Consider the following 26,550-nt stretch of genomic DNA (forward strand, 5'->3'; position numbering starts at 1 on the left):
GCATCAGGTGTAGTCCACTATGCAAAGTTTAGTTGCTGCATAGACTCATAGACCAGAAAGGCTTTTGGAGGCCTTATAGTGCCTGACATAATAGGGTCTGAGATAGAAGCTGGCACTTCCTTAGCGTCCCTCTGGAGATAGATGCTGGCACTACTTTCCGGAGAAGAAATGTTGAGGATTTCTAAGATTTTTGCATTTAAAGTAGTAAGCTGTTTGTGAAAGAGTCCTGGCCTCTGTTGGGTCATCCTTCTTCTCCACTCCAAGACATCCCTGAGCCTAGAGGTACCTAAATGAGTAGAATGGGCAGTCTGAGTGATCATCTGAGAATAAGGATTCTGTTTCCCAATTATAAGACTGGTGTAGTCTTCTTTTAAGAGAGAGCCCTTCCTGAAGCTGTGCAGAAGAACCCGAAGCTTCCGGACCTGATTGAGCCCTCTTTAACATATAGGCTTGGTGGAACAATAATACAAAGTTGAGAGAAAATGGAGCACGAGAAGGTATTGGTGCTGAGGAATCTGAAATGTTTTTGGAAAAGTGCTGCAGAAGCAAATCTGACAAGAGCTGCAACATTAGAACTGAAAGAAGCAATGATTCTGAAGTCGGGAAAGTAGCAATAGAATTCAGAATGGTCACTGTTTTTGTGTTCTCTGAGGAAATCTGAGCTGTTTCTGAGACGCTATCAAAGTCTCCCCTCACTTGCCTGCATTGCAGTTTGAACTTGGACCAGGAGCAGCATTAGAACTGGCAGCCAATTGAAAAACTGGCTGGAAGAAAGCAGATATGTGGAGCAGTGCTCCAGTGCTCTTTGCTGAGCTCTACATTGGAAACAGTGCTTTACAACTTCCGCCAGTGCTGTCATGAAGGCGGGTGAGAGAAAGAGAAAACTGACTGCTTGAAGAAATAGTAAGGTAAAGCTTTTACTCGCCACCTGCAAGGAGCCCTCTTTTTAACATGTTTATTGAAGTCTTAACCTGAATAGAAGAGACTTAAAGACAGAACTGTGTGAAATACTTCTCTATTATCTTCTTTTTCTTTCTTGCTTTTTTTTTTTTAATATAAGGAGGAATTGTAGTATTTTGTTGGGGGGGCTGATGAGAAACCTGGCACCACTTGGTATACCCCTAAGAATCAGGCTACCAAGTGACAGCCTTTCCCCCAGCTCAGCTGGATCCAGGTTACTGGACCAGGAGCAAGCCTCAACAGAAAAGTCCAGAAGTTGTACAAGGAACCATCTTCCGCCTGCTGGAGATAGAGAAATAATGAACTGGGACAGCTTCAGAGTGCCTCGTATGGCAGAGTTCAATTCTGTTCTCTACCTCCAGCTGCTGGCAGAAGGGCATAATCTACAAGTTTTGAACTGATCTGTTACAGACCCTAAGGAAAGAAAGCTTTACCTTTCGATAAAGTAAACACTTCAATTAGTTTGTCAAAGTCCATTTTATTGAGGAAAACAAAACAGACTTGCTGAGACGACATCTCCTAAAGAAAGCTCAAGACTCTCTGTTCCACCCTTGAGGCTAGGGTCTTATATAGTATACATTTCATTAATATATATTACATACCATTTTTCCTGTTTTCAAAGCAGCTAACAGACTCTTTTGCATATAAGGTGAGAAGCATAGCTTGGATTTAGAAAAGCTGTCAAGACTAAGTGTACCAGAACATTTTCTCTATCTCATTTGAGCATGAATCAGGCAGCAAGTTATCTAATATTTCAAATAAAAAAATAAATGCTGACTGTACAGTTGTGCTGTCCATTACCTTGATACTTCAGCCTTTAAATGCTTTACAAATAATTGTTTTCTTTGTAGTCTTCCTCTCTGATTTCCAGCACAACTGCAACAGCACTGCTGAACGCGGGTGCGGTTGACTATTGCTTGCATGTACTGAAGTCCCTCTTGGATTACTGGAAGAGGCAGCAAAGTGATGAGGAGCAAGTTGCTGCTAGCCAGCTTCTGAAACCACACACCACATCCTCTCCACCGGATATGAGTCCCTTTTTCCTTCGCCAGTACGTAAAGGTGAGTCAGATTGTTTTATAGTGTAAAGCAAGACAGTACCTTTGTAGTGCTTTGTGAACCACCTGCAGACTCTGCCACATTACCAAACTCTCCATTCCATGGATCATCCCTTGTGCGCTGAAGACTAAGCATTATTCGAAGGAACATTTACTTTGTCATGTTATTTTTTAATCGTAACTCATTATTATACATGCATGTACAAAATAACCATTAAAAGAGTTGTAAAATATTAAGTTCCATGTACTGAGTTCAGTAGATTTCTTCTTCCTGTGGATTGTGGGATTGCCAGTAGTTGGAAGAGAATCAGGGATGCCGGGTTCCTGTCCCACTTCCACTGATGTGACCAGGTCACTTAACCCTCCATTGCTGCAGGTGCAAACTTAAATTATGAACCCTGCAGGACAGAGAAATGCTTTCTGTACCTGAATATAACTTACCTTGATCTACCACTGAAAAAGGAGTGTGCAAAATCCTTAAATTCTTTTCAGTAGACCAGTGATCTCTTAGATGTTTTTTTTTTTTTAATTAAAATCTGGCATATTTGGAAGACTGTCTTTCATATGGATGATGACTTTACATCTAGGCAGCTCAGACAGTTTTATCTACAAAATGTTGAGACTGATGCTGGACTTCTATAACAGCTGTATTCTAGTCTATTGGATTGATCTGTACCATTCTGCTTCCTTCAGGGTCATGCTGCAGATGTGTTTGAGGCATATACTCAGCTGCTGACTGAGATGGTGTTGCGCCTGCCATACCAAATCAAGAAAATTGCTGATACTAATTCTCGAGTTCCTCCCCCTGTCTTTGATCATTCCTGGTTCTATTTCCTCTCCGAGGTACGTAAATGAGTGGCAGTATTACATTTTCCGTCCAGCAGATAAAATTGTTAAAACCCACCTCCTTAGGTATTTATTTGTTACATTTGTATCCCACATTTTCCCACCTATTTGCAGGCTCAATATGGCTTACTTAGTACAGTAGAGGCAATCGCCGATACCGGTATGAACAAATACAAAGTGAGGTTATGACAAAGTAATGATCAGGTGTGATAAACACATTGGGGGTCATAAGGGGAAGAGTTAGGTTGTGTCCAGTACGAACTTTTATATTGTTGTGTTGCGGGGTTAAGGCATTTAGTTTGGATTGTTGGGGTATGCCTTTTCGAACAGGTTAGTCTTCAGGAGTTTCCGGAAGTTTAGGTTAATGATATGAACAGGCTTGTTTGTACCTAGAAATCTCTGTGTTGCTTTCAGTTCAGTGGACAATTAATATTTTGTCCATCTACATATTCTGAGTAGCTTATCAGTCACACCCAGACAATTAAAAAAAATAATAATAATAACTAAACTAATTTTATAAGACAGTAATCCAACCCATCCTCTAGATAGTCATCTAAAAAAGCATCACCTAACACCCTAAAATCCATTCATGCGATAACCAAGTGTTTCCTTTACAACAGGGCGTTTTTACTAAAGGTTAGCACGCGCTAACAGAATTAGCATGAGGTAAATGCTAAGAAGCCCACATTATTTCTAAGGGCGTCTTAGCGTGCACTAATTCTGTTAGCATGCGTTAAGCTTGAGTAAAAGGACCCCTATATCATTAACTTTTTCTCAACAAACCTATGATTTCTGGATTGTCAGCAAATTTGGTCATCTTGCTAATTGAACTTACGTTGTAATTTCTCTCTTCATCTGTGTCCTATATCAAAACATCCTCATACCTTTATTGGCGTCATGTTATTTATAGATACATGTGCTACCTCTGCCATCAGTGAATTGGATCCTGTTTTGCAATTAATAAAGCTTCAGATGTTTCCACGTTTTATCGACCTGTGGATTAGTGTTTTGATTAAAGCATGTGCACTGTTTGAATTCTAGACTGGTGGAACCATATTTTTGTGTTACAGGATTTACTTTTGGTGATAACTTTCCTGCTGTAAACATCACTGTAAGCTAATGGTTGCTCCTTCGTTTTTTTCAGTATTTGATGATTCAGCAGACCCCTTTTGTACGCCGCCAAGTCCGCAAGCTCCTACTTTTTATCTGTGGCTCAAAAGAGAAATATCGCCAGCTTCGAGACCTCCACACTCTGGACTCTCATGTTCGAGCCATTAAAAAGCTTCTGGAAGAGCAAGGCATCTTCTTGCGTGCAAGTGTTGTGACGGCCAGCTCAGGCTCTGCCCTGCAGTATGACATACTCATCAGCCTGGTGAGATGTGTGCATAATGAGAGGAAGGGACAGTTGGATGAACTGTTTAAAAACATTCTCTGGTTGCTAATTTACTAGCAGAAGACACCACATGGAGGGAGGGAGATGCAGGAGATGATAAATAGAAGATGGAAGGAGAAAAGATGGATAGAAGGATAGAGACAGAAGATGAGAACAGAAAGAGGGGACATACTGGATGGAAAAGGGCTGGAGAGAGGGAAGATACTGATGGGGACAAAGGGGGAACACAGGAAGGATGGGGACAAAGGGGGAAACACTGGAAGGATGGGGACAAAGAGGGGAGAAGCTGAATTGAAGGGTAGGGAGAGAAAGAGGAAATGCTAGGTGGAAGGGTAGGGGAGAAAGAGGGAAGATGCTAGATGGAAGGATGGGGAGAGAAAAGAGAGAAGCTACATGAAAGGATGGCGAGAGAAGATGCTGGATGGAAATATGGGGAGAACTCAAATGGAAAAGGGTAGAGAGAAGATGCTGGGTAGAAGGATGGGGGAGAGGGTAGAGGCTGGATAGAAGGATCAGGAGAGAGGGTAGATGCTGGATAGAAAGATGGGGATAAAAGAGGGGGGATGATGGATGGAGGCGTGGGGAGAGAAAGGGGAGATGCTGGATGCAAAAGGGGGAGAGGATAGAATTAGTGAAAGATTGGAGACTAAGAGGAAGGGGGCATAGGAAAGAACGAGGGTGAGGGAAAGATGAAAGGCTGTAAGTAGACAAAGTAAAAAGAGAGAAATTAGACTGGATAGTAAGAATAAATTAAATCTGGACAGATAGGCAAAAAAATAAATTGACGAAATCAGAGAAAAAGGAGAGAAAATGACAAATGGACAGGAACAATGGCAAGAGGGTTAAGGGAAGACAAAGGAAAGCAGAAACCAGCAACTGGGTCCAACACAATTAGGAAAAGATCACCAGACATCAAAAGTAGAAAAAAGAATTTTATTTTTAATTTAGGATAAAGCACTGTGGTAGCTGTGTATTAAATGTTGATAAATACAAATAAAACACAAAATGGAAAATGAGGTGATAATTTTGTATTGGACTAATTTTAATACATTTTTGACTAACTTTCAGAGAGCAGCTCTTCCTTCCTCATATCAAGGGAGGGTCCCATAATAGCAGTATACTGTCCTGAGCTGACCAGAAGCAAGAAGTTTTGTCCTCTGAAAGCAAATCAAAAATTAGGCTGGTCCAATAAGAAGTTATATTCCTTTTCCAAGTACCTGAACTGAGCATGCACAGGAGTACTAGCATTTCTGACTTCCACACTGCTCAGACAGCATGGTAGGGGGCGGAGCCATGTGGTAGAATGGGTGGGGCCAAGGCAGTGTGAGAGGGGCTGGGCATATACCAAAATTTCTTTCTCAAAAATTGGCCCCCCCATGGCAGCTCTGTATACATGTTTTTCTGGGTTTTCTAGAGGTAACCATGAAATTTTACGGTGCTGCTTTCATTTAAATTTTAGATGGAGCACTTGAAGGCCTGTGCAGAAATTGCATCCCAGCGCACTGTGAATTGGCAGAAGTTTTGCATTAAAGATGATTGTAAGATTTATTTCCCTTTATTTTTGACTGAAATACTCAAGCCACAGTGAAATGGAGTTAAACACACACAGCTGATTACTTAGAAGTCCTAGTTGTGATCAAAACTGGTAAAGATGCTACTTTAGGAAGGGAGAATGTTTAACTTGGATAAAGAATTGGATCTTCAAGTAGAAATGTCTAAAAAAAAAAAAGGGTGGATTAATTAAACACTGTCTGATATTGATGTTGTCCTGCACATCACCTTCTGTGAAACTGGTATTGATAAAAATGTTGGGGACGTTGTGCTGCTAAGTTTAAATGTTATGAGTATTGCGTCGTAGGATAAGGATAGAACTGTGTTGTAGATAAAACTCTTTTTATCTCAGCTATATATCAGTGAGTCTCCAATGTTTTTCATTCTCTATAAGTTCATGTAATGTTTTTTTTTTTCTTCCCCTTTTCTCGCTCTACAGCTGTGCTGTACTTTCTCCTGCAGGTCAGTTTCCTGGTGGATGAGGGAGTCTCTCCAGTGCTGCTTCAGCTTCTTTCTTGTGCCTTGTGTGGCAGTAAAGTGATGTCTGTAGCGTCATCCTCTGCCTCTTCGGGCACATCTTCCTTTGCTCCGGCAACATCTGCTACTGGGCAGTCAGGAGCACAAAGCAAGACATCCACTAAGAAAAGTAAAAAAGAAGAAAAAGAAAAGGACAAAGATGGTATGCAAAGAAATTCACTGCTGTGGTCTTTCTTTTATACTATACTAGAGGCTTGCTAAAAGGTGGGTAACAAAAAGACCCAACCATAGCAATCATATAGGTACCAAAAGAAAAAGTGTAGCTTATGTATAATTATACAAATCATTCTCCTAAATTCACAAAACATACTTTGCAAAAAGATATGTTTTCAGTTTTCTGTGAAACAACAGATGAGAGGAAGAAGAACTAATATCCTGTGGAAAAAAGTTCCAAATTCAAATGGCATGGAAAACTAAGGATTGACCATACAGTGATCTATATTTACACCTTTCAAAGACGGTAGCTGCAAAATAAGGCGATCCACACTTCGATCAAGTCAGGTCTCTAGCAGAATCCCAAAAAAGTAACAAGATTCCATGTGACCTATGCCCCCAAATCTTTTTTTTAAACCCAGCTAGGTTAGCTGTTTTTTAACACATCCTCTTGCATTGAGTTCCAGAGCTACTGTTTTTAAAGTATTAGAATATAACTTCAAGGCATGTTCCTAGGCTTTGTACTTTTTGAAAGAGGTGAAGCACGTCTGTGCTTGAACGAGAGTGGGACCTGTGTTTGATAGTATCTGATGGTCAAGGTATCAAGTTCATTCGGTATACCACTCACCAGATTAAGTTGTGTAAGCGATTTACTTTATAAAACGTACATTATATAACAAAACAAGTTTAATACAGCAAAGATAAAATAAGAATAATTCAGTCCTAACGAACAGTAAATATAGCAGAGAAGAGAAGAAGGATTTTGATCCATTTATATAGGTACCAGATGCCTTTTCCTGCCAAAATTAGTCACTCACAAAACTATACTCCCCATTGCCTCAATTACTGGCTTGCTCCACAGTTTTACAAAGGAAACTGAACAAAAGAATCATGACACGAATACCTGCTGAAATGATGTGTTTTCAAGCCAGCCTTAAACTTTTAGATTCCAAACTCAAATTCAGTGGTGGGTCATTGCAAATCTAGGGGGGCTAGGACTGCAAAAGTAGGATGTCTAGTTGTGTCTAACCATGTTTTTCTAAAAAGCGTTATGGAGTGAGCAAGATGTTGTATAGGAAATAAGCAAATCTGCAAGATAAGTTGGTAACACAGAATAGATTGTTTAGTGGGCTACTAACAGAATTTTAAAAGCAATCCTGTAGGCCACTGGCAACCATTGCTCACTCATGAGAAGGGGAGTGGCATGATTATATCGCTTGGCTCCAGATATTAACTTTACAGCCAGGTTGTGCATCAAGTGAAGGATTTGAGAGAGTTGCAATAATCTAGTCCATTACTAGGATTCGGATTTCACCCATCTGTAAAAATATCTTGATGCATTGGTCTTAGAGCAAACAATCAGCCTTTTATTACATTTGTTGCTGAAAGTTGACTTTTCTATCCATTACAGCTCCCAAAATCTGAATGTAGGTTTTAATAGGTACTAAAAATACAGAAATAGAAAAGTTGCCGGAGGGGGGGGGGGGGGGCATTTATTGGGGAAATCTTGATTTGGTTTGAAGACCAAATTTTCTGGGGTTTTTGATTCCTGAAGTGGGGGAAGGTTGACATTTATTGGAGGCGGGTGTTTATTAGAAACAAAACGGGGTGGGGGGATGTGTGTTTAGATAAATATACACCTATCTATGTGTAAGTGTATTTTTTTTTTAGGCGGTCCATTGCTCTAATCACTATTAGCACTTGTGAAATGTGTCATTAACTTTAAAAAGCATCTGTATGCCTTTCATCACAGCAGGACACCAAAAATTGGCAAAGACTGATTGTCGCATGTCATAGTGCCTTTGTGTAAGGAGACCTCTGACCAACTGTCTATCAGTAGTTACAGTTTGAGAATCTTAAAACCACTGGCCTCAGTTGTCTCACTTCTTAAATAGGTTCTGCTTGGTTAATAGTAAAAGCAACAGGTGATATTGTTGGGGAGGTCGGGTAGGGTCCTAGATTGATTCCATCTGCTTTATTTTTAGCAGAGAGTGCCAACAGCCAAGAAGAGCAGCTGTGCACAGCTTTGGTGAATCAACTGAATAAATTTGCAGACAAAGAGACTCTGATTCAGTTCTTGCGCTGCTTCCTTCTGGAATCTAATGCCTCCTCAGTACGCTGGCAGGCCCACTGTCTGGCACTGCATATTTACAGGTAAATGCACTAGTGGATAAAGCAGCTGGCATCGTTTATTTGCTTGATAATGGAGTTGAAACAATTCCCTTCTATAGACACGGTTGGGATTCTTCATCAGCAGGAGGAAGTGTCATCCTATTGAGGCTTTCGTGATCTTACAGTTAACTCAGTGAAAAGGAGTAAAAACCCAAAGTAATAACTAGAGATTTTGTGCCAGAGCTCGGTTTCAAGTTGCATAAAAACTTTCACCCACCTATTGGCTTGATCTTTTGTTTGTTGCTATATTCAATTTGTACTGTGATTTGGTTGTTCTTGTTTGTTTATTAATTATCTGCCTTTATGAAGAGATTCTCCCAAGGTGGTGTACGGTAGGTACAGTTTAACATCAAACTTACGATTTTCTTAACAGAATAACAATAGTAAAGTGAACAAGTAAAGACATAGAACGAAAGATGAAAACTTGAAAGCAGCAAATTGAAACCTAATAATAGGATCAAAATATACACATTTAACAGCACTGAAATTCAAATAACAGATGTAATACAATGTAAGCATAATAACGATGGAGTATCTAATAAGCACACAATTACTACATTCAAATAACATTGCTATGATACTAATGCTTTTCTACAATTCATAGTAACATAGTATGTGATGGCAGAAAAAGACCTGTATGGTCCATCCAGTCTGCCCAACAAGATAAACTCATATCCGCTACTTTATATGTATACCAGACCTTGATTTGTATTTACCGTTTTCAGGGCATAGACCATAGAAGTCTGCCCAGTACTAGCCCCACCTCCCAACTACTGGCCCTGCCTGCCACCACCGGCTCTGCCACCCAATCTCCGCTAAGCTTCTGAGGATCCATTCCTTCCAAACAGGACTCCCTTTATGTTTATCCCACGCATTTTTGAATTCCATTACCATTTTCATCACCACCACCTCCTGCGGGAGGGCATTCCAAGTATCCATCACTCTCTGAGGGGCCAAAGGCAGATATATAGATGGGGATAAGATGTGTGGTACAGAGTCAGTTAGGATAAATAAATGGGTGGCTAAACTCAAGGCAAGATCTTTGTGCAGTTAATCAAGATATAAGGAAGTGGTCTAAGTTACAGTGGGTCTAGCAAGCTAGTTCAGGTGAGAATGAGTGTACAGTCAGTCACCCTATATATTAAAGACTTGGGAGAAGAGCCAGACTTTTACGTGCTTCCTGAAGTCGAGGTAATCTCGAGTTATATGTAGCCCCTCTGGGAGTAAATTCCAGAGCATGGGGGCTACTCCTGAGAAGGCTTGCGGGCAAGTATCACATTGTACAATTTCCCTTGATGAGGGGATGTTGTTTTAACAAGCTTCTGTATCCTTTTAAGTTTGCTGGGGCTTGATTTTATCGGATTCTACATAGAGGTATATGGTTTAATATTGTACATTTCACAGAAATTGGCCTTGTTCTTCTGTAATGTGCACTGCTAAGATTTGGAAGTTGACTAGCTCAGTTTGTTTGTTTTGTGAGCTAACACTTAATCTTTGTCGCTTAGAAACTCCAACAAATCGCAGCAGGAGTTACTGCTGGACCTCATGTGGTCCATCTGGCCTGAACTACCAGCCTATGGGCGCAAAGCTGCACAGTTCGTAGATCTCCTTGGATACTTTTCACTAAAAACACCACAAACAGAAAAGAAGGTAAGACCTTAGCTCTTGATAAAACTGGTTTCCCTCAAGTGGTTTGTGTTCTAAGACAATTCCTTACTGGCGAGTTGTATCCTGTTGAGGAATGTAATGGAAAATGGCCACAACTATAGAATAGGAGCAGCCCAGTCCTTTGCTTTTGTTTTGGTCTCTACAGAACAGGACCAGGCTACTGGAGCGCTATTTTTTCATAGTAGGCTTTCCTTACTTACGTATTCTCTCTGTTCCTTATGTCCCTGACCATGTCAATCTTTTTTTTTTTTTTTTTTTGTATCAATAGATTTTTATTAAAGAATAACAGATAAATACAAGCTCCATGAAAACAAACTAAAATACAAAGAGAAAACTCCCCCCCCCCCCTCCAAACTGCCTCCCTAACCCTCAGCAATAGCACTCCAACTAAAGAGGGGAAACCAATCAGTGCTACACTGGGACTTTGCAGTGCCCCCTTTACTCATCCAACTAACCCCCCCACCACCACCCTCCCCTAGCCCTCCCGCTCAACAGCGGTAAATAAAAGAACAAGATTAGTCCGCTCTTCCTTGTCTGAATCATAACAACCATGGGCAGGAAGTAAGATCTCCTAGAATAAAACTTTCCTTCTAGTCTCTTTGTGTTAATGTTTTTCCATGTTTGATTTTAGCTAAAAGAGTATTCTCAGAAGGCTGTGGAGATCCTGCGAACACAGAACCACATTCTCACTAACCATCCCAACTCCAACATTTACAAGTAAGTCTGTTTTTGATTTCTAGAAGGCAAATAAGAAAGGGGTGTTTGGTTCTTTCCTAACTGAGTGATCTGTTCCTCTCATCAGCACACTGTCTGGCTTGGTGGAGTTTGATGGTTATTACTTAGAAAGTGATCCCTGCCTTGTCTGCAACAACCCAGAAGTTCCACTCTGTGTAAGTAATTGCAAGCTTCAAGTTTTGTTCTTTGGACTGCATCTGTGTTAGGGTTGTATTCGTCCTAATTTTTCTTGTAGATTAGTTGGACATGTGACAGAGAATTCAACCCTTTAGTGTGTTTGGTTTACAGCCTGACCATATCTTTTGTCTGTTTACTTATTCATAAAGAAGGTGTCTGATGGAAGGGCTACACCGTTGTGAAGGAGAATGCCATCTCCTCTTTCCAACACAGTCCCTGCATTTCATCTGCTTTAATATTGTCTTTTACTTAGAGAGGTGGTGCTCCAGGTACCCTTCCTGAATAGGTTATACCTAGCTACGGTGATAGCCCATTCATAAGACTCATTGGACATTGTGGCCATTACAGAGACATAAGTCTAGGTCACCGTTAGACCTTCCAGACCAGGATTTTATTGGACAAACTGAGTTTTTGTGCTCATATCCCTCCACCAGTATTTAAACGGCTTGCTAGAATTTTGTAACATTGTTTTGGCCACCTCCTTCCCTTTGAGATCTTGTCTCTTGTTATTTGTACTTTATGCTTGAGGTCACCCAGGAAGTATGCGGGATTTAAATATTATATATGTACATTTATTGATACCTTAGCTATTCACATAAAACCAAATAAAAGAAATGAGAAAACCACATAAATCTTTATGCTCAGACATATAAATTAAATAAATGATCAACATATTTTGACAAGCTGCCAGCTTCATAGGTCTGTTTGCTTTTATCTGTGCACCACCAACAGGAAGAAACAATAGTCGAAGGTGTAAGGTCTCCCACAAAGAGGCTTAAAACACTTTAATATTAAAAACTAAACTAAAATAACAAAAGGGACTGCTGTTACAGAGGTGAATGGTAATACCTATGGTTCCCTTTGAGAACAGTGTGTGTCTCCCCCCCCCCCCCAAGCTGTTGCATGTTTATAACAGAAACAAGTATGTTGCATATCCTCAGCTCCTGCTCAGTATTACTGTCCCTTCCCCATCCTCAGATAACCTCTGTACTTGTCCCAGGCCCTCTAATTCAGATTTAATCCTTTCTTCCACTACCTCCCTCAGGAGGCCATTCCATGTCTGAAGAAATCTTTCCTTAGCGTCCCTCCGGACCGGACCAGGATTGGACTGATGGGTTGTGCTCGCCTTCCAGCAGGCCCTTCTTTGGGTTTGCTCTCGAGTCTTCCCCCTTATACCTTAATCCCATGACCCCATTGAAAGAGGCCAGAATCTTCTGCATTTATTTGTTGAAAGTGTTTGAATGTCTCTTGCATTTCTCCTTTTTCTCTTCTTTCCTCACATTTTGATCTTTGTCTTCCTCTATTTTATTTAAAACATTTATAGCCCACATATTAACTAGGCAGGTTACAAAATAAACAAGCACAGTAATTTAAACAAATCACATAAAGACATACAGACCAGCATATATATTATAAACGTTATATTGCATTGACCATTCACTCAAATTGAAAACACAGACTGTAAATTTATTAAATTAAGTTATATTTTGACAGCTGCCACCTGGAACAGCTCTATCTGGTTTATATCCTTTTGATGATATACACTGGCATAATTTTTCTACTTTTTACTGCTGGTTATTTCTTCGCCTGTATCCCCCAACATAATCCTGGCTTTTGCTGCTGCCACTTCGTTTGTTTGGCTCTCCTAAGTTTGTGATGTGATTGTCCCCATAAATATACACATCAGAATTTCACCGCCCCCTCCCCATTACTGTACTGCTCCCTTGGGATTTTCCAATCTGAATGCATGATCTTGCATTTTTTTTTACATTAAATTATTAGTTGCCAAACACTGGACTAATGATTGAGTTTTGTTAAATCACCCCACCCTGTTACAGGTTTTGAAATTATCTGCAAAAAGACAGACCTTTCCCAATAGCTTATTCATAATATTGCTTATGAAAATGTTGGAAAAAATCACACCAAGGGCCATTGGAGCCAAATTTGTGGGTCTTGAGCACCCCCAATATTGAGAAAATTCCTTGTATGTGTCCAGGGAGGGGTTATTTCCACTGGGCTTAGCACCCCCAGTAATTTTGAAAAGTTGGCTCCTATGCCAATGTTTGATCCCTGTGGTGCATCACTGGTAAAGCCCCTTTTCCTGGAAGTGAACTCGATTTGTCATTGCTTTTGTGGCCTCTCACACAATTCATTTCTCCTCAGCACATTCTTGACACATTTTTAAGTTATGCAGCAGGGAAACAATTGTGAAATATTGATCAACTGAAAATAGAGATGTACCATACAAGCAAGTAGGGAAACCACTATTGTATTTACACGTATTAAGCATGATCTAAGTCTTTTGAATATGTCCCCCACCTCACAACTGCTTTCTGAAAGAAATGTCATGCATTGTTCAAAGATTCTTGTTATCAATTCAATTTATCACCAAAGAATAACACCTACAAGTTTCATGAATGCAGGTCTTGAGCAATAGCAGCCTCATATTCTTCCTGTGTACGTTATCAGTATGAGTAAAGGATCTTCTAGAAATATGGGAGCTTTGAGACTAGTTCTAGATATTGAAATTTTCAAATACATTTATGTGAACCTTTTCTATATTGAGGATAATGAAATATGAAGTGGCAATTCTTTTCTTTCCTTACAAACTTCAGAGACATATCTGCATGCTTCCAGTTAGCCAGGCTCAGTGGTAATTTTGTGACTTTGCATGTCAAGATTAGCCTTTTCATTATAGAAAAGAGCTAATCCAGCTGCCAATTCTGTCTTGCAGTATTGACTTCCAGGGGGAACTTAACTTACTGAGAGATGTTAGGAACTCACTAGACCTGATTGGATTTAGAACCCTATTTTCAACTTAAACCATCCACAAAGTTTAAAAAAAAAAGCCCTTAATAAATCAGGCTTTGTTTTTCTGTTCTTTGCAGAACATCAAGCTGTCGTCTATCAAAGTAGACACACGCTACACTACCACCCAGCAAGTTGTGAAACTGATTGGAAGCCACACCATCAGCAAAGTGACAGTGAAGATAGGGGACTTGAAGCGTACTAAAATGGTGCGAACGATTAACCTTTATTACAACAACAGGACCGTACAGGCCATTGTAGAGCTGAAGAACAAGTAAGTGCGTTTTTTGGATCATGGGCTGGAGAAAGAGCAATGGTGATGCTGTTTGTAAAGTTGGTAGATGGGATTTTGGAGGAAGCGAGGAGAACATAAATACAGTATGTGTGACCATCTCTGGGTAAAGGTGACTAATGTCTTGGATCCAAAATGTTGAGCGTGGTCTACTTTTCATGCCGTGGGTCCACATAAAGGGATGGAGTTTGGATTGTTGTACTCCAAATTGTTTGCTCTAACAGAATTCATGAAAACTCATTTTTTGTTTCTGGTGACTTTAGTTACCTTTTCCCACATTTTAAAATCTCTGTTCTCAGTTGTTGTACGCAATAGTATTTGGGTGTCATTCATTAAGAGAGTTTTTGAATTCCAGTCCAGTCATTTTCCTTGCATTTTCCCTTTTAGCCCAAATGCAGGCAGTGTATCCTGCTAATTTGTCATGCCAATCTGCAGTAATGCTTTCTTTTGTCCTGATGGTTGTGGCTGTCTGGGTCTTGCCATGTCTGAATAAATGGAACTGATGTTTCAGACATCGTGCTGTGGCTTTCTTGAGGGCTTTCTGTGAAGTCAGCAGTTTGTCTTTATATAGTGGGTTTTCAAATCTGATTGGTTGGGGTTTGAGGTGGCTCAGGAAGGCTGGGAGATTTAGGTGGGAAATTGAGGCGGTCACAAATTTAAAATTTGGCGGGAAAATGAGACAGGAAATTCATTGGAACTGCTCGGATGGAGGGGGAGGAAAACACATTTTGTCCTCTGCGCCAATCCTTTTTGTGCTAAACTTCATTTGAATGAGTGGTTGTCATTCTTTCTTTTAGATGAGCTCTTTCTCGCCATTCAGATTACTTGCTATCTCCACTGCCTCTGATTCTTTTCAGCCACCAGTGATCTAGATTTTTGTGCCCTCGAATCTAATCATATGACCAGTTGTTTTTAGCATTGAGATCCTGTTGATTTTTCTGTGCTACTGAGTTTATGGTATCTCTTGAGCTCCTGTAGCCTTTCTTCTATGGTGTGGCCAGTTTTACCAGTGTACCGTTTGCCACAACTGCATGAGATTTTGTAAACTGCAGGGATTTGAAGCAGAGGTAGCCAGTCTTTCACGTGTGAGAGTGTGGATGCCACCTTCTGTGGTCTGCTATATGCTATTCTGATGATGATCTTCTTTGGCAATTTGTGTTCAGTCTGTCACTGCTTGGATTTAAAAGGAGTGATGGATTGTATAGGTAAACTACTAAAAAACAACATCAGAACAGCATTCAGCGCACCACAGAAGCTGGCGTCCACACTCACAAGTGTGAAACTACTACTACTACTTAACATTTCTAAAGCGCTACTAGGGTTACACAGCGCTGTACAGTTTCACAAAAAAGGACAGTCCTTGCTCAAAGGAGCTTATAATCTAAAGGATGAAATGTCAAGTTGGGGCAGTCTAGATATCCTGAATGGAGGTATAGCGGTTATGTGCCGAAAGCGACATTGAAGAGGTGGGCTTTGAGTAAGGATTTGAGGATGGGCAGGGAGGGGGCTTGGCGTATGGGTTCAGGTAGTTTAAGTGTGAAAGATTGTCTACTTCCACTCCAAACCCCTAGAGTTTATAAAATCACATTTGATTGTGGCCAGTTGTAAGCTAGTGAAACTGGCTGCACCAGAGAGGAAAGGCTACAAGAGCACACGAGACACCATAAACTCAGCAGCACGGAACAGTCATCTGGACTCCTCCGTGCTAAAAACAACTGGTCATATGGTTAGATTTGAGGGCACAAATATCTTTGCGCAAGATGATCATTGGTGGCAGTGGAGATAGCAAGAAACCCGAGTAACCTCAAAGAGCTCATCTTGAAATATAGCAACTACTCATTCATAATAAGTTTAGTGCAAAAAGGACTGGCGCCAAAGACAAACTCCCCCCCACCCCCTAAAGTTTCAGAATGTGACCTACAGAAATTTCTCCCCCCCCCCCCCCCCCCCCGTCAAAACTGTTCCAATGAATTTCCTGCCTCATTTTCCTGTGAAGATTCAAATTTGTGACTATTAGACTTTCCTGCCGAAATCGCCCACCTTCCTAAGGAAACCACCCACCTTAAACCCCAACCATTCAAATTTGAGAACCTGATTTATAAAGACAAACTACAGACCCTACAGCATACCCAGAAGAAACCACAGGACGATGGCTGAAATATTGGTTCCACTTGCTCAGATGTGGTAAGACCTGGACAATCATGACATCAGCTGTTGGAAGCCTAATAAAACATCTTTTATCCTGTTTGAATTTCTATGGATGCAGAACAGATGAATTATTGCGTTCCACAACCCCTTTATATTTTTTGTAGACCTGCTCGCTGGCACAAAGCTAAGAAGGTGCAGCTGACCCCAGGACAGACCGAGGTGAAGATAGACTTGCCATTGCCCATTGTTGCTTCAAATCTGATGATTGAGTTTGCAGATTTTTATGAGAATTACCAGGCATCCACAGAGACCTTGCAGTGCCCACGCTGTAGTGCATCGGTGCCAGCCAATCCAGGCGTGTGCGGAAACTGTGGCGAGAATGTGTACCAGTGTCACAAGTGCAGGTCAGTGTTTGAGGATGAAAAGTGACCTGGGTGAAAACAAATCATGAACACGTACACTGCAGATAGTTGCTTACAGATTTTGAAAAGTTGTTTATTTACTTTCCAAAATATTTCTTGCAGGTTAGTATTTTATTTATAAAATGTCTAGTCTGCACCATTTACAATAGTTTGGTTACAAAAATAATTACACATTATTAAATTCCTCTTCCCCAAAAAAGTAATATATTGTATTTGTCCTCAGAAGAGTTGCTAGCTAAGGTGGAAACAAAAGCATCATTTCATTTAGAATTGGCAGTCACACTGCAGCCTTTTTCATTGCATGTTTGTGGTGTACGAAGAGTTAAAAAAAAATGATGGGGGTCAATATTCAGCTGGCAGGGCTCAGCGTTTTGCTGACCGCCACTGGTGGCGTGTCTGGCCGGGCTCCACCATTGAATTTCTGGGTTTCCGGAGCCATAATATTCAGCGCTTTACCGGCTAAGGCATACCACATAAAGATAGGGCTGACTTTATGCAGTTACCTTGGCCGATTGCTAAGGTGTGCTAGAGTTCTTAGCTCATGCTAAAAATCAGCTGGAACTAAACGCTAAGATGCCTATTACATTCCTATGGGTGTCTCGGCATTTAGCATCAGCTGATATGCTAGTGCACCTTTAGTAAAAGACCCCCTTAGTGCTGAATATTGGCACCTGACCTCCCAAGTGCTGACTCCTCCCCCAAAACAGCTGGTTTTCAGTTAGGTGCTAAGTTAAGCGCCACTGAAAATGAGCACTCGCTTTGAATGTATACCCCTTGGATACTAAAATCTGAATGATCTTTTAGAATCTCCATTAAAATACTCCTAGAAAATGACTTTAAAAACGGTGTAATCCACTTTTTATGTGAATTTAGAAAACAACCCAGATACTTTTCCAAGAAGATTCTTCTAAAATTGGATTGTAGAAATATGGATTAAAAGTTATTAAAATAACTACTTAAATTGAGCTATGTACATTACTGTTATGTAGAGCATTTAATCTTTAAAGTGTGTTAAACTGCTAATGAAAACAATGGAAGTGGAAATGAGCTCTGTGCGCCAGAAGGATAAAAGTAGCTGTGGTGTCAACCATAGGCTACAGCACACTGCGAAAGAATACCGAAAAGAATATTAGCCGTAGACATCCAGTTTAATTTTACAGGTATCTGTGATCTAGGATGAGAGAGAATTTATTTTACTTTTGCCTTCCACCAAGATCAAAGTTTGCTTATAGAACTCAACTAATCTACCATCGTAAAAACTAGAAGGGGATGCCTGTATTTTCCTGGTTGAATCCTTGATTAAGATCTTTTTTGTTGGTTTTTCAGGGTGGGGGGAAGGGGTTCCTACACAGGGGTATCATCCTCTCTCATTTGTTGCTGTCCTCAGATCTATAAACTATGATGAAAAGGATCCGTTCTTGTGTAACGCTTGTGGCTTCTGTAAATATGCGCGCTTTGACTTCATGCTATATGCCAAGCCGTGCTGTGCTGTTGATCCAATTGAGAATGAAGAAGATCGCAAGAAGGTAAGTCCATGAAGTTTTCTTCAGCTTCTTCCAAAGAAACACTTTCCTCATGTTACTCTTACTTGTAAAATGGGAAGCCGGTGCAGCCTGCAAATTTCTATAAAAATAGCTTTGGCTTGTCAGTAATGTTTCTGTGGAAGGTGAAAGAACAACGTAGGTCTTCTCTTTAATCCTCATGTGTCTTGGCGTTTCATAAAGAGGGAACATGAGCTGTGGTAAAGAACTAAAGATCACCATTCTTCCTCCTTCCTTGTGTCATATTCTTGCAGACGTGTATGTGATGAATGGTATAATAATCGAGTTATATTTTGGATCTCATACATTTGTTCCACTTTCTGTTCCCTCACAGGCTGTTACAAATATCAACAGTCTCCTGGATAAGGCAGACCGTGTCTATCACCAGCTGATGGGACACAGGCCACAGCTGGAGAACTTACTATGTAAAGTGAACGAGGCAGCTCCTGAAAAGCCTCAGGTATATCCAAAACACACCTGTAATTTCATGATGTCAGTATCACCAAGAGAGTTACTGCAAGAAGCTTTGGTTTGTAGTGATGTGCAAATTGTCATCAAGTACTGGAATGCATGAGGATGACCTGGACCAGTCTGTCCAGTGATTCAGATGTCAATGGTGCTTTTCTGGGAAGGGTGGAGGATAATGATGCACTTTCTATGTTCTGTCATTAGGATGACATGGGTAGTGCTGGAGGAATCAGCTCTGCTTCAGCTAGTGTAAACAGGTACATCCTGCAGCTTGCTCAGGAATACTGTGGAGATTGCAAGAATTCTTTTGATGAGCTCTCCAAGATAATACAGGTAAAGCCATTGTTCTGTGGTGTCTGTTGAATTTTGTATGGTTTTAATATGAACCACATTAAGCTGATGATAGTTGGTATCAACTCTATACAAGACATTTAAAAATACAGGAAATAAATTAATCTAAACACTTATTTGCCTTTCCTTTTTGACTATTTGATAGCAGCAGCTGAGCAAGGGGCAATTCACAAAGGCAGGCACTCCGGGACCTTCCCAGTCTGCCACTCTCTGATGCAGCTTCTTGTTGCGGGGGCCGGATGCAGCAGAGGGAAGTCCCCGCAGTGCCTGTGTTAATCGCGGATGGCCCGAAAATATAAGCTTGCAAGCACTGCAGCGGCGGCAGGGGAAGGAGCAGAAGATTCCAGACCTGTGGAAGGGGGAAGTAAAGAGTGATGCTGGACTGTGGGCGGCAGGAGGGAGGTCAAGATGTGCTGCGGCGCCTCAGGGTACCGTGACACAAGTTTGGGAAATGCTGCTTTAAGCATAAACATCTGCTGGCCAAACAGGAGAAATACACTTCAGAACATAATGCAGGAAAATATCCAATACATTTTACATCCTTAAAACACACTGTTTCTTCACACAGGGGAACTGTGCTTCCTTGTTACTCGGCCCCCAGCTCTTTGCCTTGCTTAGGTCTGACCGGGATCTGTTGGAGCACTGCAGTCTCTTCCGCTTTGGGGGCCAAGCCTGCTTTTCTCTCCCACACAGGGGTTCTAAACATGAAACGTTAGGAACAAGCTTGCCTTGGGAGGGCAATTTGAAATGGTTTGAGCCCTTCCTGATTGTTATAGTCTGTAAGATGTCAGTCTTCTTTGTAATATATGTCATGTGGCACCAAAAGCACTCGTGAGACCTGCTTGTGTGACTGGTGAACCGTCTCGAGATAACTCTTAGTTAAGTGGTTTATGTGAGAGCACTGCAGTTTGTATATGATGCAAATTTTATGCACAGTAAAGGTTATGGCAGTTTACTGAGGTGTAATTATTTGTTTCTCCCCCCCCCCCCCCCCCCCCCCCTTGTATAGAAAGTGTTTGCTTCTCGGAAAGAATTATTGGAATATGATCTACAACAGAGAGAAGCTGCTACAAAGTCATCAAGGACAACTGTACAACCAACATTCACGGCCAGTCAGTATAGAGCACTCTCTGTTCTAAGCTGTGGTCATACCTCTTCTACAAAATGCTACGGGTGTGCCTCAGCTGTTACAGAGCACTGTATAACTTTGCTCCGTGCCCTTGCCACGAACTGCACCATCAGACACATACTTGTGTCACAGGGACTTATTCGGGAGCTTTTTGACTACAACCTTCGGCGGGGCTCAGCAGCCATGCGAGAGGAAGTTCGTCAGCTTATGTGCCTCCTGACAAGGTATGAACAATGTGCACAGTCTCTGGTTTCCTGCAATGTACTGTACTACAGAATTTGTTAGGCTGCAGAATTAATAAAATAATAGATTACCTAAGAGCTGAGTGACCTCCCCTTCCTCCCTCCTACTACAGCATGGCCCAGGTCATTCTTACTCCAGATTACTTGGGATAAGGTCCAGGCCATCCCGCCTTTCTCACTGCCAGTAGGAGGTCTGGCCTGGTAGAGAAAGGAGAGGAGGAATGAAAGAAAGGTGGAGAGAGAGACAGGAGAAGACCGGAGGGGAGATGTCATCTTCTACAGTAGAAAAACTGTTATCTGGAATGGTTGGGACCAGACTTATTCCATATACTTTGATTGTTTTTTTGTTTTTTGTGTTTGTATAATGGACGTTTTCTGCTGAAAAGCTTTCAGATAATGAGAGATTTTTGGATAACAGAAGATGAGCCAGAGCCCATGCTATGCCACTCTCTGTTTCTGTCCCCAGATAATCAGTTTTCATATAATGGAATTTCAAGTATTTGATGTTCTAGTACTTAAAATTCCTTGAGAATTTAGTTACTTCACCTTGAGAATTGTTTGCGGTTCTGGTCTCCCTATGTCAAAAAGGATACAGTGGAGCTATAGACAGGTAGAGAAGTGCAACCAGAACATTGGAGTAGCCCTTATTTATTTAATGTTTTTTACTGGGATTTATGAACAGATTGACCCAAGGCGGTGTACAGCAGGTACAGTTTAGTGTAAAACGTACAATTTTGTTGACACTATAACAATAGTAAAATGACCAAATATAAACATAAGTACAATAAATGAGATAAACTTGAAAACAGCAAATTAAAACCTAATAATAGAACTACCGTGAAACAGTATCAAAAAAATACACATTTAACAGTACTGAAATTCAAATAACAGAGATATAATACAATGTCAGCATAATACTAATGAAATATCTAATAAGCACACATTAGAACATTATGAATAAACATTAGATGTTATGGCTTTTCAGCTTGGAGAAGATGCCCAAGAGGAGATTTTTTTTTTTTTTAATTTTAAACTTTTCATACACTTATAATAACAGTGGGCACCATAGTGCTAGTTAGCTAAACAATCTCTTGACTAGAAACAACTTCAAACCAAAGATATAAGGAACCAATCCAACCCTTCCCTCTCCCTAGTTGGGCTATAGGTACATAGTACTCGATACAAGAGTACTATGAACCTTATAAGTTGATAGAAGTTTTGTACTATTGTGAGTTCAGTGAAACAGTTAAATAGGCAACTGTTGAACCCAGTACTTCCCACAAGTGTCCTGGGTGAAACCTCAGATAGTCGGGTCTTCAGGATATTTAGAATGAATATTCCTGAAAGGTTTGCATGCAGTGGAGGAAATTCATGCAGGTATCTCTCATGAATATTCACATTGGAAATCCTGAAAACCTAACTGGCTGAGGGTTCCCCTAGGACAAGTTTGGGAACCACTGGTTTAACCTTTCAAAGAACAATAAAACAAGAGGCTAGTCCATGAAATTAACAACCAGGAGAACAAAAACAAATTATAGGAAGTATTTTTTCCTTAGCATCCCTCCGGACTGGCCCAGGATTGGACTGATGGGTTGTGCTCGCCTACCAGCAGGTGGGCCGGTCCGGAGGGATTAAAGGAAAGCAGATTAGCAGGTAAGGTCTAATTTCTCCTTTTCACGTGTGAAACCATTCTTCCTGAGGGAAACATTCCGGAACCTGATACAATCAATGGTACTAAGCCATCTAGATTACTGCAATGGAATTTATGCGGGATGCAGAGAACAACTCATAAAGAAACTTCAGACCGCTCAAAACACGGCAGCTAGACTTCTATTTGGGAAAAATGCGATTTGAAAGCGCCAAGCCCCTCCATGAAAAATTGCACTGGTTCCCAATCAAAGAATGTGTTGCTTTCAAAATCTGCACCCTGATTCATAAGATTATCTACGGCGAAGCCCCAGGATACATGACAGATCTCATTCAACCAGGTCACAGAGGAAGTGCTTGGAAAAATCCTGAAAGTCATACAACCTACCCTCTTGATCCCTGCCCAGCAAAGATAGTACAACAAATGATAATAGGCCTCATTGAAGGTTAACACCTCTCTTGTGGAAGGGCAGCTGCCAACAACACTAAAAAAAGCTGCAATGTACCCTCTACTGAAAAAGAGCTCACTTGACCAGGACAAGCTTGACAACTACTGACCAGTCTCTAACATTCCTTTCTGCAAAACTTATAGAACGGATAGTCTGCAGTCAACTCAACAATTGGCTAATTGAAAGTAATTGGCTTAGACCCATGTCAGTCTGGCTTCAAACTTGGGTACGGAACAGAGACAGTTCTTGTGTCCCTTCTTGATGATCTTCACAGAAACCGTGACAAGGGATCTGTCTTGATACTAGTGTTGCTGGATTTCTCAGCAGCTTTCGACGCTGTGGATCATAATATCATGCTTACAAGATTGGCAGAAAAAGTATCAGTGGCACAGTATTTTACATGGTTCAAATCCTATTTGTCAAATAGCCAGCCATCAGTTCTGTTCAGCAACAGCACATTACCTTGGACACCAAACTGTAGGGTTATTTAATATCTACCTCAAGCCTTTGGTTAAGCTGCTTCGGTCGATGAACACAAAATCCTACATCTATGCTGATAATGTGCAACTACTTATACCCATGGACCCAGATCTACTCACAGCTCTGAGTAAACTGCCTGCCTGCCTAACCGCAACTCAGGAATGGGCAAACAACGCCAAACTGTGCCTGAACCCAAGCAAAACAGATTCTTGGGTACCCAACACACGTGGACAAATATCTGTTTTTAAACTACATTTTGGGAGGTATGAACTCTCCCTAAAATCACAGGTTAGGAATCTTGGGATACGTCTAGACCAGGGGTAGACAACTTCGGTCCTCCAGAGCCGCAGGCAGGTCAGGTTTTCAGAATATCCACAATGAATATGCATGAGATAGATTTGCATTCCATGGAGGCAGTGCTTGCAAATCTTTCTCCCGTATATTCATTGTGGATATCCTGAAAACCTGACCTGCCTGCAGCTCTTGAGGTCCGGAGTTGCCTACCCCTGGTCTAGACTCACCATTCACTCTGATCCCGCAAATTTAAAAAAACCTTAAAAAATTGTCTGCCAGTTATGGCAGCTATGAAATCTCTCCAATCTTGAGAAAAGATGAGCCTGACCGTAGTGGTTTATGCCATAACGTCACGACTTTTGAAGAAGGGGATAAGGGAACAGAGAGGGGGGGTACCAGCGGAGGAGAAGATAAGGCCCAGAGGAGGGGACAACCCAGATTCTTAGCTCAAGGAGTTCTACATGCCAGGAGAAGGCATAGATCATTTTCCCCAGAGGGCTGGAGGCAGGGTAAAAACTACGATTCCCAGCAGCCCTTGAGGAGGTCTTACAACAGAATCAAAGACTTCCTATCCCAGCAGCCCCCAGTGGAGCCCAAGGGAAAGGCAGGTAAAGGTGAAACCCAAGACACGATCGGGAGGCCAGGAATGGAGGGGGAGCCTCTAAGCAGAACTAATCAGGGGGAGGAGGATCAGCTGGAGAATGGGTGGGGCAAGGAGACCATGGAGTGGAAGGGGGAAAAAAAGGAAGATGAAGGCAAGAGGAACCGATGGATATAAGATTGAAAGGTGGAAAGTTCAAACAGCAGGTAACCGCTTGGAGCGGGTTCTTGGTAAAAAAAAAAAAGGAAGGCAGTGGCTATCGTGGAGGAGCCAGGAAGCGATGGGGTCAAGTGGGAGGAAGCCAGGAGATAGAGCTGGCCAGAGAAGGGTGGGACCCCTGGAGGCTTTCTCCCCCTGAACTGCTGGTGGGATTTTTAAACTGCTTGTTTTTGAACTGCCGGTTTGGAAGTGCTTGTTTTCTTTGAACTGCTTGTTTTTTTGGAAGGGTTTTGTTTTTTGAATTGCATCATTGTGACTGCCAAGATTCATGTGCTGTTTGTGTTGAACTGCAGTATTGAAGCTGATGGGGGATTTCTGAGCTGGGTGTTTATGAACTGCATTTTTTAAGCTGTTGAGATTCCTGAACTGTTTTGCTTTTGGAACTGCATTATTAAAAACTACTGGGTTTTTTTTTGAACTGTTAGTTTTTGGAACTACATTCTTGAAACTGCTGGAGTTATTTTCCTGACTGTATATTTTGGGAGCTGTGCTGAAATAGTGCTGCTGATGTACCCCAGGTCGGAGGGCACATCTGCGGATTACAGGGTTTTGTATCCCGGTGGATTATCATATGTAAAACTTGGGCCGGAGGCCAGAGTTTCCCTTAAAGGAGCAGAGGAATCCTTCGCAGACTAGACTACTGTAATGCCCTGTACACTGGCCAAACCAAAAAGAGTTTGCATCAGCTTCACGTAATTCAGAATGCTGCAACATGACTGATAGAAGGATGTAAGTGGTATGACCACATCACACCCTTCCTTCAAAAGCTACACTGGCTACCAGTAACTTTCAGGGCTAAATTTAAAACTGTTTGATTTTCAAGACCCTTAGACAAAATGGGCCAGAGTATTTAAAGAATAAGTTAGCCATTTACACACCTTTGAGACCTCTAATGTCCTCTCAAGGATCATCACTATCTGTCCCCTCATCAAAAGAGCCTTCTCAGGAGTAGCCCCCACGCTCTGGAATTTACTCCCAGAGGGGCTACATATAACTCGAGACTATCTCTACTTCAGGAAGCAGGTAAAAACCCTGGCTCTTCTCCCAAACCTTTAATACGTAGGGTGACTGACTATACACTCATTCTGCATTTGGACAAGCTTGCTACACACACTGTAACATTGATTAGTTCCTTATATGTTGTTTAACTGTACAAAGAACTTGCCTCGATTTTAGCCACCTATCTATTTATCTCAACTGACTCTGTATCACGCATCATGTCCCCCATGTATATATCTGCACTTGGTCCCTCAGCTATATGGTGAGCTATATTGTACAAAAGTGTTAGTATCATATCAATGTTATTTGAATGTTCTAATGCATGCTTATTAGATGTTTCATTAGTATTATGCTTAGATTGTATTATATCTGTTATTTGAATTTGAGTGCTGTCAAATGTGGTTTTTTTTTATCCTGTTTCATGTTAGTCCTATTAGGTTTCAATTTGCTGTTTTCAAGTTTACCTCCGTTCTTGTAGTTAATGTTTATATTTGGTCATTTTATTATTGTTATGGTGTTAACAATTAAGCTTTATGTTAAACTGTACCTGCTGTACACCAACTTGGGTGAATCTCTCCATATAAATGTCTATATGGAACCAGATCCCTCCCTCCTCCTTCCTCAGTGTCTCTCACCTAAACACTGTGCTTTTGGTTTTAATTAGAGACAATCAAGAAGCTACACAGCAAATGAATGATTTAATCATTGGGAAGGTGTCTGCTGCGCTTAAAGGACACTGGGCTAACCCAGACTTGGTAAGAGCTTGCGTGTCTTTTTCATTATTTCTCTGGCTTGAATTTGGTTAAATTTCTTCCATTGTCTGAACTCTATAAGACCGTATTTATTTCACTTGAAACTTTGGATGAATTGATCATTTAATTGAAAGGATAAGGGTAATGCCTTTCATTTACCTCTTTTCTGTGCTTTGTTGCACTGGTATTAGTGTCCCTCTATTTTAAGAATATTTCTAATTTACTGTATTCTTAGTTCTAGGCAGAATAAACATTTGCATACATAATATTAAATATTAAAACAACTCATATAAACAAAAATTGTTTTACCATGTCAGTAGATACAATGTGTGCTTTAAGCTATACAATGATAACATACTGCCATCTTAAGTCTTTCGAAACAGAAAGGCTTTGCTATGACCTGCAGTGCAATTTTATCATCCCAGTCCTGGGAATCTCAGAACTGCCAGTGACACTGCT

General features: G+C 41.0%; 1 protein-coding gene across 4 annotated transcripts in view; it reads left to right on the forward strand.

Moving 5' to 3' along the window:
• The window catches only part of UBR4 (ubiquitin protein ligase E3 component n-recognin 4), a 314,627-nt gene that overhangs the window by 211,317 nt on the left and 76,760 nt on the right, over positions 1-26,550 (forward strand). For all 4 annotated transcript variants that reach the window (XM_030185684.1, XM_030185685.1, XM_030185686.1 and 1 more), the window contains 16 exons: positions 1,812-2,021; positions 2,711-2,860; positions 4,008-4,235; positions 5,716-5,794; positions 6,247-6,486; positions 8,483-8,651; positions 10,175-10,319; positions 10,969-11,054; positions 11,140-11,227; positions 14,138-14,331; positions 16,662-16,901; positions 18,307-18,445; positions 18,795-18,920; positions 19,133-19,261; positions 20,289-20,632; positions 26,004-26,094. In XM_030185684.1, coding sequence (XP_030041544.1) covers positions 1,812-2,021; positions 2,711-2,860; positions 4,008-4,235; positions 5,716-5,794; positions 6,247-6,486; positions 8,483-8,651; positions 10,175-10,319; positions 10,969-11,054; positions 11,140-11,227; positions 14,138-14,331; positions 16,662-16,901; positions 18,307-18,445; positions 18,795-18,920; positions 19,133-19,261; positions 20,289-20,632; positions 26,004-26,094 — 2,658 coding nt within the window. The remainder of the gene's footprint in view (positions 1-1,811; positions 2,022-2,710; positions 2,861-4,007; positions 4,236-5,715; positions 5,795-6,246; positions 6,487-8,482; positions 8,652-10,174; positions 10,320-10,968; positions 11,055-11,139; positions 11,228-14,137; positions 14,332-16,661; positions 16,902-18,306; positions 18,446-18,794; positions 18,921-19,132; positions 19,262-20,288; positions 20,633-26,003; positions 26,095-26,550) is intronic.

Source organism: Microcaecilia unicolor, chromosome 13 (genome assembly GCF_901765095.1).
Source record: "Microcaecilia unicolor chromosome 13, aMicUni1.1, whole genome shotgun sequence".
In the NCBI taxonomy this organism is placed as follows: domain Eukaryota; kingdom Metazoa; phylum Chordata; class Amphibia; order Gymnophiona; family Siphonopidae; genus Microcaecilia; species Microcaecilia unicolor.